We start from the raw sequence: 13690 nt of genomic DNA, 5'->3' as shown, positions 1-13690 counted from the left end.
CGCTGGGCGCCGGAAGCAAAGCAGACGCGAATGTGCGCCCGCTTCCGGGCCCGGACGCCATTTTCAGCGGTTTCGTCTGGCCCGGCCTGGTGCTCTACCCGGGACAATGAGCTACGACTACCATCAGAGCTGGAGCCGCGACGCCGGGCCGCGAGGCTCCGGCCAGGGCTCTGGCGGCGGCGGCGGAGGCGGCCGGGGCCCGGGCGGCGGCGGCGGAGGAGGAGGAGGCCGCGGGGGCCGGGGACGGCATCCCGGACACCTCAAGGGTCGCGAGATCGGCCTGTGGTACGCCAAGAAGCAGACGCAGAAGAACAAGGAGGCCGAGAGGCAGGAGGTATGGAGGTCGAGGTGGGACGTGTTTGCCGGTTGCCCCCGCCGCCCCTGACCCTTCGCTGGCGTTTGCTCGAGCTAGGGGCAGCCTCTGCCGAGCCTCCGGTAACCGGTGTCCGGTTGGTTGCTCGACCGGCTGCGCTTCCTAACCCAAGCCATCCCTGCTGCAGCCCCGGTGCATGCTCTGCCTAAGTACTTGAGAACTGGGGGTAAATGCTGAATTCAGATTGCAGCCGAAGCAGACTTCATGAGGGATGCCCCTCGTTTCCTTTAGAAAACTTACTGTCACTTTTAAGTTCTTTGCCTGGAGCAGCCAACAAAAGCAGTAGCGCACTGTCTTAAAATGTAGATCTTTGAGAAAGTTAGTTTAGCTAATGGTATTAGCGTTAAAGTGAGTCACATGCTTGTGTTTTTCCTCCTCCCGTTCGTTTCTGTATCTGAATTTTCTGTTGATAAGTAGCTCCTCTTTTAAGACGGAGACTTTCCGACCCTAAAAGAAGATTCTGTAGGGGCAGTATTTGGCCAGTCTCATCAGGGGCTTGTCAGTTTGACTTGTATCGTGAAGATCTCTAGTATAGGAAGCATGTTTTTTTGAATGACCTGTTCTAATAAAATATAAATAAGTCATTGCACAGAAGCATTTGGGATGGCATTTTAGTGACGTAATGAGAAGTGCCTTTTATAATAGATACGTAGGTAATTAAATAGATAGGTAATTAAAACAACCCATTTTATTCATTTTCCCCTTAACCGTCTCGTTCTCATAGAAGCTTTCTTGGGGCTTTTAAAATTTATCTTAATACTTTATTACATTCTTTCTGGAAAAACTTTTTTTTTGACCCTTTTTCATACGCGATTTTTGAATGCTGCTATAGGGAGCTGAACACCTTTGCAATTTAATAGGGGGAAAGAAACACCTAAACAAATAAGTTCAATAAGAGAAAGTTATTTTTTTCCTTATGTATGTAAAGTGTGCACTTAACTAGTGCACTGGATTTTAATGCTATAAAGTGCAGGTTGACCCAAGTGCTGGCATTTCATGTGTGTGTACCTCAGGGCTGGGCTTTTATTAGTGGAACTCTTGACTCCAGCCGCATCGCCAAATTTCCATTTTAGCAAATGTCAGTGCCATTTATTCTATTGAGCATTGACTTTCTCATTGGTTTTGGCAAATCTGTTTGCTCTACTTTCTTGCTTATCTCTACAGCAATTATGGGTCCAACCCAGTATTTGTTTTCTTTCCATAGCCTCTAAACTACTCTTTGAATTATAGTTGCGCACCACCCCCCTCCATGTTTTGTCTCTTAAAAGGGATCTTTAGATCGTTTTATTCTTTACTTCCCAACTTAGTCATTGAAGCCACGCTCATTGGTCTTTTCCGGAAATCATGGGAATATGGGTTTAACATACCTCCTTGAGTTGATCATTCTGATCTGAAGCTCTGAGTCTGATACAATCATGGTCAACATTAACATCTTTTATTTCTGCTCTTTAAATTATTTTTCAGTTGTGTAATTCTTCCTTTCTCCACTTTCAGCTTGTTATGGTTGTACCCTAGAATTTCCATTGCTTTTACATTAAAAAATAAAAATAAAGGCTTGTACTTTCAAAATGAAAGTACTGCAATGGTCCTTCATTGTTCTTTCAACGGAGATGTATGGAAAACTTAATTTTTATGAGCTGGTGTCTTAGTCATTATGTTCATAATATGTGGTACCTAATTTACAGAGATAAATGTTCTAGGTGCCATAGACAGAATACAGTGTTATTATATAAAGTATATAGACTGTTTATTCAAATGAAAGAATCCTAAAAGATTGATATTGGACATGTAAGTGAGGATTTCAGGATGGCTCTGATAAGGTAGAACAGTGGTTCTCAACCTTCCTAATGCTTCAACCCTTTAGTACAGTTCCTCATGTTGTGACCCCCCCCAACCATAAAATTATTTTCGTTGCTACTTCATAACTAATTTTGTTACTGTTAGGAATCGTAATATAAATATTTGTGTGTTTGGTCTTGGATGACCTCTGTGAAAGGTTTTTTTGACTCCAAGAGGTCGTGGCACGTTGGTTGAGAACCACTGACCTAGAGAAATCTTTGACTAGAGTTAGCATTTGGTAGTGCAAGGGCCCATGGGTATTATTGAAGTGAGGGTACATAATGGAAAGAACGCCTATTTCTGAAGTCCACATGTGGTGTTTCTCAAACTTGAATATGCATGGGATTCACCTGATACCTTGTTAAAGTATGTGACTGAGATGGGGCCTGAGAGAGGCTACTTTGCTAACAGGCTTGTTGTGCTACTGGTCTGTAAAATGTGCATCACTGAGAATTAGAGGAAGAGAAGGCTGGAAAAAAAAAAATCAAAGGTGGAATATCTAGAGGTGGGAAGAAGAGTATATAAATTGATAGTGGCAGGCACCCATGATTGGGTGTCAAAAAGATCTTATGAAAGCCAACTCTGGAGATGGCTGTCAAGAAATGGTAGAATGAAGAAATGGAGCATTTGCCAGTAGGTTTCTTGGGAAGAAAGAAAACTAGAACATTTGCTTTAGGGGTGAGGAAATTGAAGGGATGCTTTTACTTCATATGCTTGGTGAAGAAATTGGACATTAATGACCACTTATTTTCTGTTTGAGGCCTGAGAGCATAAGACAAACATGCTCTCCTTGCTGGCCGTCGTTAGAGCTGATTTTATAGACATGTGGTAAGCAAAAAGGTCTAGAAGGGCACACAAAAATGTTGCCATGAATTTGTCCTAGGAAGTGAGATTAGGTTAGAAGGTAAGTGTGGGTAACTGTGACTTTCTTATATGTATTTGAGTATAACATTACTTTCCTTAAATTTTCATTTTAGATGTAAAGTAACATATGCATGTTTGTATTAATAGATACGATTTTTCTTTTTGACAAAATAGAGAGCTGTAGTACACATGGATGAACGGCGAGAAGAGCAAATTGTGCAGCTGCTGAATTCTGTCCAAGCTAAGAATGATAAAGATTCAGAAGCACAGATATCCTGGTTTGCTCCTGAGGATCATGGGTAAAATAAAATAAAAAATGTTCTCATAAAGAATAGTAAAGAGTACAAAATTTTGTTATAGCTTTGGCTAGACAAAGCAAAAGCAAAAAAAGACAAAGCTATCATCTTTAGTCTTTTCACTAAATTAAATTTATTATTCAAGAGTCTTTAAGTGTGGCGTAATAGATTTGAAGAAAGAAAACATTTATTTAATTTTTTGAGACAGTATTTTTTTCTGTGTGGCCCCTGGCTGTCTGGAACTCACTCTGTAGACCAGGGTAGCCTTGAACTCAGAGATTGCCTGCCTCTTCCTCCTGAGTGCTGGGATTAAAGGTGTGTGCCACCACACCTGACTCCAAGAAAGGAAAATTTCAGATAGTATACTCTTTTTTTTTTTCAGATAGCATATTCTATAAATGTCAGGAGTGGGCATTGGGTGTGAGATATTACTTGTGTTTCCTACCTATCATTTTCTGTTCCCAAAATTCTCTTATTGGGCTGGAGTATATAAAGTTAAATTGCTGCTATTTCAGGAGGTTGCAAAAACCATATTATTTATAGGGAAAATTAGAAGTATTTTGGGGACTGTGCAATGTAGGTTTCCATTTACATCTCAGAAAGGATAACAGGCAGAAAAAAGTTGTAAAATAAACCAAATCCTCGACACGAAAAGCAAAACAGTAGAAATGACTGCAAAGGATGAATGATTATTGTGTGGGTTTTAATTTAAGTACCTCGGGGAATTAATTTTCTGGTTATAGTTCATGTAAAAATAGGGAAAAGTCTGAATGTGTTGTAAGAATCCAAGCATATTTCATAATTGCATTGTACTGCTTTAGTGTTGGAGGTTTTGAAATATTTGGAGAATATAATGCCTTGTTTTGTTCTAGGCCCTGAGTAGCTCTTCATTTGGTCCTTTTGCTCTTTATTGTGTGCTTATAGGTATGGTACTGAAGTGTCTAAGGAGAAAAAAATTAACTCAGAGAAGAAATTGGACAACCAGGAAAAGAAATCGCTGAACCAAGAAAAAAAGACATTTAGGATCACAGACAAATCATACATTGACCGAGATTCTGAGTACTTATTGCAAGAAAATGAGCCAAATGTAGGCTTAGACCAGCAATTAATGGAAGATTTACAAAAGAAAAAAACGGACCCTCGGTATATAGAGATGCAGGTAATGGAAAGCAAATGGTAGAGAATTAGTCATTCTCGTCCCTCCCTTGAGAGAAGTGTGTAGCTCGAAATGTAATAGGTCTTTTAATAAAAAACTTGGAGTGAAATATTGAGGTAAATGCTGAAAGATCAGAGAAACAAAGGAACAAACTACAGCCACCTCTCACCTCTAGGACTCCTCAGCCTGAAAAGGCTTTAGCTGACAAAAGCTTCAGCTGAAAGAGCTCCAGCTGAAAAGGGATGGTTCCTGTCTCCTCACGCCTTATATACCTTTTTCAGCCCAGCCATATCACTTCTTCTTAGTGCTGGGATTAAAGGCATGTGATTCCCAAGTGGTGTGCCACCACTGCCTGGCTCTGTTTCTCTCCTAGACTGAGGGTGGATTTGAACTCAGAGATTCAGAAGGATCTCCACCCCTGAGTGCTAAGATTAAATGTGTGTGTCACCATTGCCTGGCATCTGTGTTTAGTGTAGTGGCTTGTTATGTTCTATGATCTTCAGGCAAATTTTATTAGGGTACACAATATATCACCACAGAAGTGGGTTTATGATCGAAGGTTAAGTGCTTGGTACGGTTGAGTGTGATTACTCAATCAGACCCCTCTGTGGAAGGACTTTCTTTGGTGACAGAGAAAAGCAGGGTAGAAATTCCATACAACCTGTGGTGTTGTATCTTATTCACAGATGCATATGTGTTGAGACTGCTAATGCCATTGGGAACCCAGTTTTCTAGGCCAGTCTAGTGACAAATCCTGAGTCCAGACAAATAGAATTGTGAAGTTTCTTAGAACTCCTTCCTTTTATGGATGATAACATTTAAGTTTTCAAAAGTTAGATGATCCATTTTATGTTTGCCAGCATTTAAGTGTATAGCTGCAATGAGACTAAGGTTGTACAAATTATTATTTGTGTCAGACACACTATTTAAAGTCCCCCCTTCAGTCAAAATGTAAAATTGTATGATTTATGGGTGTTCTAGATATAGATGTGATAAAATCTTCACATGTGCATACATATTTAGAGAAATACCAAGGGTATTCTGATAATATGTGTTGCCATTTTTGAGAAGGCACACTATCAAATCCGTGAGAAAGTACTAACCCATAGGCTGCATTGATCAAGGTTGACTTTCCTATTAGAGTAGTTTAGATGAGGTTATCCAGGGTCCAAATTGCGTAGCTGTTTGATGCCCATGAAGAGCAATATGATTTGGACACTGGTGAGACTTATGAGGTGAATTAATTCAGAATCTTTTGGCTGAAAGAACTTTTACATTATGAATAAAAATCGGTTACTGTCTCTGCTTCTATAAGGCACAAAATTCAGATGGGTGACTGTTCTAGCCTAAAAAAAATAATCTTTCCCAGTCACTAATACATGTTATAATACATATAATATATTTCTATTAAATTTTTTGTTAATTTAAAATTCAGCTTTTTAGTTGGTTTGTGGGGGCGGATATGTACATATGGAAGCCAGAGGTGTCAGTACTTAGAAATCATCCACCTTGGATGTTTTGTTTTTTGAATAAGGGTCTTCCACTCTTTTGGAGTTCAACAAATAATTTAGGTTGGCTGGTCAGCAAGCCCAGTGACCTGCCTGTTCTGGCTTCCCCAATGCTAACACACCACAGCTGGCTCCTGTTTCAAATGTTGATTTTGGGGATTAAACTCAAGTCCTCATGCTGGCAAGGCAAACTTTTATCAGTATTGAAGTATTTATCAATATTTATCAATAGCAGAAATCTTCCTATTTCTAAAATGTTTTGAAGATTTATTATTTATTAGAGAGAGAGTGAGTAGGTGGTGGTGGAGGTGGAGGTGGAGGAGGAGGAGGAGGAGGTGGTGGTGGTAAAGGTAGAGGTAGAGGTAGAAGTAGTAGCAGAGATGGTGTAGTTAATGTGCTTGTGAGTGCAGGTGTCCGTGGAGGCTTAAAGAGGGCATTGTAGTCTCTTGAGTTGGAATGACAGGTAGCTGGTCAACAATGTGGGTGTGTGAAACTGAATTTAGGTCTCTGGAAGAGCAAGAAGCTTTCTTATTGGCTGAGTCATCTTTCAAACCTTACCCCTAAAAAGCAGTTTAATACTTTTTGGTGATGCAGAGTGTGTGTGTGTGTGTGTGTGTGTGTGTGTGTGTGTGTGTGTGTGTGTTGTATACAGGCATGCACTTGCAAAGGACAGATGTTGATGGACATTGGATTTCTTCTGTGTTAATTTCTGAAGCAGGGTTTCTGAATCTGAAGCTCATTCATCAAAAGGGATTGTGCATTCTAGTTTGCAAGGCAGTGTAATAGTTTATATGTTAGGGTGGCATTTGATGACATTGTGTATTAGTATTTTTTGATATTGTGAAATAATTTTTAAGTAATTTAAAAGTTTTCAAAAGAAAATTTTAAGTAATATGTAGTGGCTTTATAACTTCTAACCCTAAGCTCATGTTAATCCAACACATTGACATCTTATTTATGGTACTGAAAAAAAAAAAAAAATCTTACCACAAGTGTGGTAATACTGTCCTCGATTACTTAGAACAGTTCCAGTTGTAATTTGCATGTTTTAATACTAGTTTTTAAATTAAAAGTTGTTTTTCAAAAGAAGGATGTTAAAACTGCCTTGTTTCTATACTGCTGAAGATTCTTTTCATGTTACAGGATGTATTGAATATAAATTCTAGTACTTCTTAGTATGAGTATAGGGTTCCAGAATAGTTTTGAAAATTCACAAGAAAATTCACATCAATCAAATAATTTGTTCTTTTTGATATTCTACTTGCTATATAACAAATTATAAATTTGTCAAGAAGCTCTGTGTGTCAAAAACTGTTACTTTTATATATATATAAAGACTTATCAGTGAACTCTGTGCCAACCCTATGAAATAAAACCCATGAGGTGTTGACTAATAAAATATTATTAGACTAATAAATTGACTAATAGAAATTATAGTTCTGAAATGAAATACTAAATTTTCTATAAGCATTGGATCTGCTCCAGTGCCTATTGCATTAGTAAACCGTGTATGAATGAATAGAGGAAAGAATGATGTAGAAATCATCTATGCTGACCATGTAGGATAGAACTAGAATAAAGTGATACAAGAATTTATAGATTGTTACTATATTACTAGATGATGGGTCACATAGCATTTTCTAACCTTTAAGTAAATGTAAAACTAACCTCTAGTAAATATTTTGTAATTAATTCTGTTTAAGTCATGGTATTTCACATGCACTATAAAATAATGAAACTATTTGTCTAACACTTTTACCTATGATCTGTTCTGATTATAATTTGATGATGTTTATTCTGAGTATGGTTTTTGTTTAAATTTCAGTGTTTCAGAAAAAAGCTGCCTTCATATGGAATGCAAAAGGTAAAAAATGCTTTGTACTTTTGAATTTGATTTGTACAAAAGTTAGCCATTTTTTTTTTTTTTAAAGAAGCTCCACATTGAGAAGAAATAACAGTTACTGAACTTTCTCCCTTCAGGAAGTTAACTGAATGCTTTAGAGTTCTTAAAAAGATATGAACCAGTTTTCTGATTTTTTTTTTCCAAAGACTGTTAAATTCTTTGGAGTTTAAAAAGTAGAATATTCATATGTGTCTCTGGAAGATTGTGTTGCTTTTAGCTCAAGACCAAGCACATGAATTAAAATTGAGGAACTACCAAGAATAGTGTTCTAATGGATTGGCCCCATTTCATCACACACCTCCTACATAGAATAGCACAGTCCTTTATCTGGCTCTGTCCTCCCAGCCTTATTTCTTTTTCTTTGCTTTTCATGACACTTATTGCCACCTGACTTCTCTGTGTGTCCCCTCCTAGTCTAATGTAAGTTCCTGAGGTCAGGGTCTCTTTAGTTTATTCTGTATCTCTTAACTTGGAACAACACCTGCTGATACATTGGCAACCAGGAATTATTGGTTGAATGAATGAGTTATATTACACTGCTGAGCATAGTCCTCAGTATCTGTGGGGATTGTATTTGGGTACTACAACCCTCAGATATTCAAGTACTTTATATAAAATTGTGTTATATTTTCTTATAAGCTATAAACGTTCTGTATAGGTTAAATCATCTCTAGATTACCCACAATACCTCTAATTATGTAAATGCAGTATAGTTATGCACTGTATTGTTTAGGGAATTATGACAAGTTCAGTATAGGTATAATAGCTTCTTCAAAATCTGTGCTTTAGTTCTGCAGATGCAGAAGCTGTGGGTTTTGAGGATCAAATGTTTACCAGCTGTTTTAGTGTTCAAACATGAAACATGTTCTCATGATATACATTGTTAGACTAGATAGGAAAAATTTAAATGTACATTTTATATTCTTGAAGTAGCAGGGTGATGGTTTTGTTAATACAGTGAATTGTTAGTATGAACAATATTAGTATGTACCTAAAATTTTTAAAATGTTATTTCCTCTAAGATTTTCCTAGATACATGATTTACTATTTAATTTGTCTTTATTTACCTTCAGTTGGAGAGAACTTTAAATATTTTTTTTTGAGACTTAAGTCAGTATGTGCTGCTGTTCACTTACTTTCTCCTTTGAACTAGGAGCTGGTAAATTTAATCAATAACCATCAGGTAACAGTGGTAAGTGGTGAAACCGGCTGCGGCAAAACCACTCAGGTCACGCAGTTCATCTTGGATGACTACATAGAGAGAGGAAAAGGCTCTGCCTGCAGAATCGTGTGTACGCAGCCGAGAAGGATTAGTGCCATTTCAGTAAGTACACTCTCACTTGTGAATGTGTTCTCTCTCTCCTAAGGAATTATGATTGAACTTCACTGGCTTTTAAGTTTGCAATGATTCTTTATTATACTTAGGAATTGTCCTTAGGAGAGCAAATGCTTAATTGGCAAATGCTTGATAATGAATACCTAAAGAATGGATATCATCTCCTTCATCAATAGTAGATACTCACGAACTCAGGTTAGTTCCAACACAAATCTAAAAACTGAAAAGCCAGTAAAATGTTTATAAAACTGACGAGACGCTGAAACAGTCTTCCTCAAACCTGCTTTACCTTCCGCCACTAGGCTCACTCAGAGTAGTGGTGAAATAGGAAGCCTTGTTTTGTATTTGAGCCTGGAGTTCTATTGACCGAGTTTTGAATGAAGCTCCTCAGAGGAAGCATTAACATGAAAGTAAAACATTGTTTCAGACATCCCTTGTTAGCCCAACATTGCAGGAAGTGAAGGAAGTAGGCAGTGATTATAATTAAATTTCACTTCAGCCTTTGAAAACAACCAGCTAAGGACCAGGAGTTAGACACCAGTCTCAGCTACACATAGAAAATGATAAATAGAAATTATCAATGTGTACTTCATTTCTAATTACAATTTTCAAGTTTGGACTGTAGTCTTGAACTGTTGAAGACAAATCTAAAAGAAAGTAGTTAGTCAGAGAATTACATGAAAAGATGTTTTGAAAATAGTGATGAACTGAGATAGAATTTGGTCTTGAAGGTCTTTCTACAGATAAATAAGAAGTAAACAAAAGAAGCTGGTAGCATACCATGCTCAAAGAAAACACCACATGGTCTTAGGTATGTTAGACATTACTGAGGGTCTAGTTTCTAACCTCATTTGAAAATCAAATACTTTATTATTTATTTATTTGTTTGTTTATTTATTTATTTTTTTGAGACAGGGTTTCTGTGTATAGTTTTGGTGCCTGTCCTGGATCTCACTCTGTAGACCAGGCTGGCCTCAAACTCACAGTGATCCGCCTGGCTCTGACTCCCGAGTGCTGAGATTAAATATGTGCACCACCACTGCCTGGCCTCAAATACTTTTTAACAACTTCAGATTTTCATGACAGTTAAGTACATTTGTCGGAAGGAATTTGTATTTTATTTACCACTGTGTTTTCAATTAAAGGTTGCTGAGAGAGTAGCCGCAGAAAGGGCTGAGTCTTGTGGCAATGGTAATAGCACTGGATACCAGATTCGTCTTCAGAGGTAAACAGTGTTCACTTTGGTTCTCTTTTTGTATACAGGTAGATTTTAGTGAAACATTGGATGAGTTTTTCCCCCTCTTTTATGTTGATTCTTGTTATTAGAATTGAGATTTTACATATTTTAAGTTGTGTGTGTGTGTCTGTGTGTGTGTGTGTCTGTGTGTGTATGTGTATGGGAGAGAGAGATGACAACTTGGAGGCGTCAGTTCTGTCTTCCATCTAGGTCTTGGGGATTGTACTAGAGATCCACAGGCTTGAAGGCAAGGTCCACAGGCCCTTTTATAAGTTTTGAAGGACAAGCGAGCAGAATTAATTGAGAAGTAAAGAACCTGTTCCTTGTAGGTGGTAGAAGATTGGAAAATGAGCTCCCCTAGAATTAATGTTTAAAACACTTTCAGTATTAGTTGGCTTGCTATCATAAATGCATGTTAAACCCTAAAAGTACCATTTTTAAACATGTTCTTTCACATTAAGGAATGATTAGAAATAGTGTTTCAATAGTGGATCATTATTCTAGTTATATGAACTGGTGTCTTGTACCTTTTGATATCACTTGTCTACCGTTTGATAGATTCTATTTATTGATATTTATGTCATTAACTCTATTATCTGTCTCTGCTGAATTTCTTTGGCCCTTTCCTAGGACTCAAGTTGTTTGATCTGTTTAAATGCACAGAATTCTGTTTACCAAACTAGAAACTTAGGGTTTATAAGTTCATTCAAATCTTTGAATGTTAAAGGTTATACCTGTAAAAAAGAGATAATTTTAATATGAAAGTAAACTTAGGGTAGTATGCCCTATTACTTTATTGTGGTAGATGCTATTATAACTAACTATTATTATGAAAAATAAGTATAAAGATTTTTCTCAAACTTTTGTGGAACTCGATACTTTCTTGGAAAAGAAAACCAAGAATTAATAACTTGTATCTTTGTTCACAGTCGGTTGCCAAGGAAACAGGGTTCTATCTTATATTGCACAACAGGAATCATTCTTCAGTGGCTCCAGTCAGACTCGTGAGTATGTTTCAGTAAAGAAATAAAAAATAGGACTGGAGAGATTAAAGACTAGGCTCACAGCCAAAAATAGAAGAAATAAAAAATATTAGCAAGGAACTGAGTATGCTAGCTTAAGCTTGTGAACTGAGTATGCTAGTGTAAGCTTGTAACCCCAGCATTTGAGAGATGAAAGCAGGAGGCTCAGAAACTCTAGTCCGTCCTTGGCTATAGGAGACTCTTTCTCACTCCTCTCCAAAGTTACATAAACAAGCATTTCACAGATAGCCAAAGATGTAAGAACTAAACAGGACTGTGTTGTTAAGAGGGTCGTTTTCAGTTTTCAGCTCAGTTATACATTTTACACCTGTCTTCTAGGCGTTTGTCCAGTGTTAGCCATATTGTGCTTGATGAAATTCATGAAAGGAATCTACAGTCAGATGTTTTAATGACTGTCATTAAAGATCTTCTCAATTTTCGATCTGACCTGAAAGTAATACTGATGAGTGCAACATTGAATGCTGAAAAATTTTCAGAGTATTTTGGTGAGTAAAATTTGATAATTATGCTAAAAGAGGTATCAGAAAACCAGTAAATTTAACTTCAAAGCAAAATATATATATATATTACTGGATATAATAAAATTGAATGTCTACTAATTTGTTGTATTTTAACTGTGTTTTCTAGTTTCCTAGATAAAAACGCAAGCCTGTTTTTAAATGGTAGCATCACTTCTCCCACTCTGCAGATAGCTAGTTTGTTGTCACCAGACAGTGAGATAGCATCATTGAAATCAAACCACAGGAATGAGAATTTTTATAACCTTTTTTTTTTCTTTCTGTGCATGCAAATCTTCTGTAGCATTTATGTGCTGTCACAGGCTAGGTTGACAGTTTGCTAATGAAAATATCAGTGCTCACTTAGCGATTTCAGTGTGCCGGGTAGTAGTTAGCAGTCTGTCTTCACTATTTCTTGTAAAATCTTACAGGTAGGTACTGGTATTGCTTCAGTTTTCCAAATGACAATGCAGCCTCAGAACTGTTAAATAACTTGTCCAAGGTTATATAATTAACAGGGATTATCATTGCATAATTAACAAAGATTCTGAAACTAGATTTGACTGCTTGGAAAGGTACATTCTGAGAATTATTCTTCAGTGTCTTTCTTCCTTATAATAATAACAAATATTTGAGGGAAGGACGAGAAATTGAAATATGGTATCAGCATACTTAATTATTTTCAGTTTTTAAAAATGCCTATAAAATACATCCCAGTTCATTCTTCATAGCATTGTGATACAGTTGCCAAAGGTATTGTCTTTCTGATTGTTAATAAGGCACCTAGACTTGATATGAATAACTCAGTTTTATGCAGGTGAGATGCAGTGCGGGGACAGTAGCTCAGGTCCTCTGACCTCTGGTGCTGCTTGGGGTTTGTTTAGTGTGTGCTTGATTTGCTTGTTTTTTTTTTTTTTTTTATCTAGTTTATCAAACTAGGTAACCATCAGTTTTCAGTTTTGGGTAATAGATTTTTTAGTATATTTTGAGTTAAACATAATGGTTTTGTTTAGTACTCAATTGTGAGCATTTTATACAGCTTGTAGAAGTAAAATATCTATTTTTTTCTTTCTTTTTTTAAGTTGAGTGGGAAAAGTAGAAGATGTAGTACAGAATTGTTCCTTGGGTTAAGAATATTGTGCTGTCTAGTTGTAATGTGTTGATTTTTAATTTTGAACATTGAATACAAAGTCATGATTATGTTTTTATCTACCATTATAGGTAACTGTCCAATGATACATATACCTGGTTTTACTTTTCCAGTTGTGGAATATCTTTTGGAAGATATCATTGAAAAAATAAGGTAAACATTAGGCAATAAAATCAGTTAAAAAATACTAATACATCACTTTTCTCATGTCAGATTTATTCTTATAATTCATCATTGACAGAATCCTCCTAAATCCGTTTATCATGGATTGCTAAACTTGGCTGCAAATGAAAATAACTTGATGTCTTAAAAAAATCCAGATTTGTCCTTTATCCTCTCTATTTTACTTAATGATATTTTCAAGTTTGGGTGGGTAGCCAGGAAGTGGTATTTTTAGAGATCCTTGGGTAGCAGTGTCTGGTTTTCCGTTTGCACTGCCTCGCCCTCTCTTCTGTTCCATTCTTTCCTAGCTTCTGTTGTCTGCCTTT

The 13690-nt window shown here is 36.9% G+C and overlaps 1 protein-coding gene across 1 annotated transcript in view; it reads left to right on the top strand.

Annotated features, from left to right (window-relative positions):
* Dhx36 (DEAH-box helicase 36) overlaps positions 1 to 13690 on the top strand; it is a 45491-nt gene continuing 31801 nt past the window's right edge. Inside the window, exons 1-9 of the mRNA XM_036190134.1 lie at positions 1 to 334; positions 3251 to 3375; positions 4297 to 4531; positions 7862 to 7900; positions 9093 to 9263; positions 10421 to 10500; positions 11442 to 11516; positions 11874 to 12040; positions 13274 to 13355. Coding sequence (XP_036046027.1) covers positions 107 to 334; positions 3251 to 3375; positions 4297 to 4531; positions 7862 to 7900; positions 9093 to 9263; positions 10421 to 10500; positions 11442 to 11516; positions 11874 to 12040; positions 13274 to 13355 — 1202 coding nt within the window. The 5' untranslated portion in view covers positions 1 to 106. The remainder of the gene's footprint in view (positions 335 to 3250; positions 3376 to 4296; positions 4532 to 7861; positions 7901 to 9092; positions 9264 to 10420; positions 10501 to 11441; positions 11517 to 11873; positions 12041 to 13273; positions 13356 to 13690) is intronic.

This window comes from Onychomys torridus, chromosome 6, assembly GCF_903995425.1.
Source record: "Onychomys torridus chromosome 6, mOncTor1.1, whole genome shotgun sequence".
NCBI classification, from domain to species: Eukaryota; Metazoa; Chordata; class Mammalia; order Rodentia; family Cricetidae; genus Onychomys; species Onychomys torridus.
The sequence above is the reverse complement of the archived record's forward strand: the minus strand, read 5'-3'. Positions and strand labels throughout refer to the sequence as shown.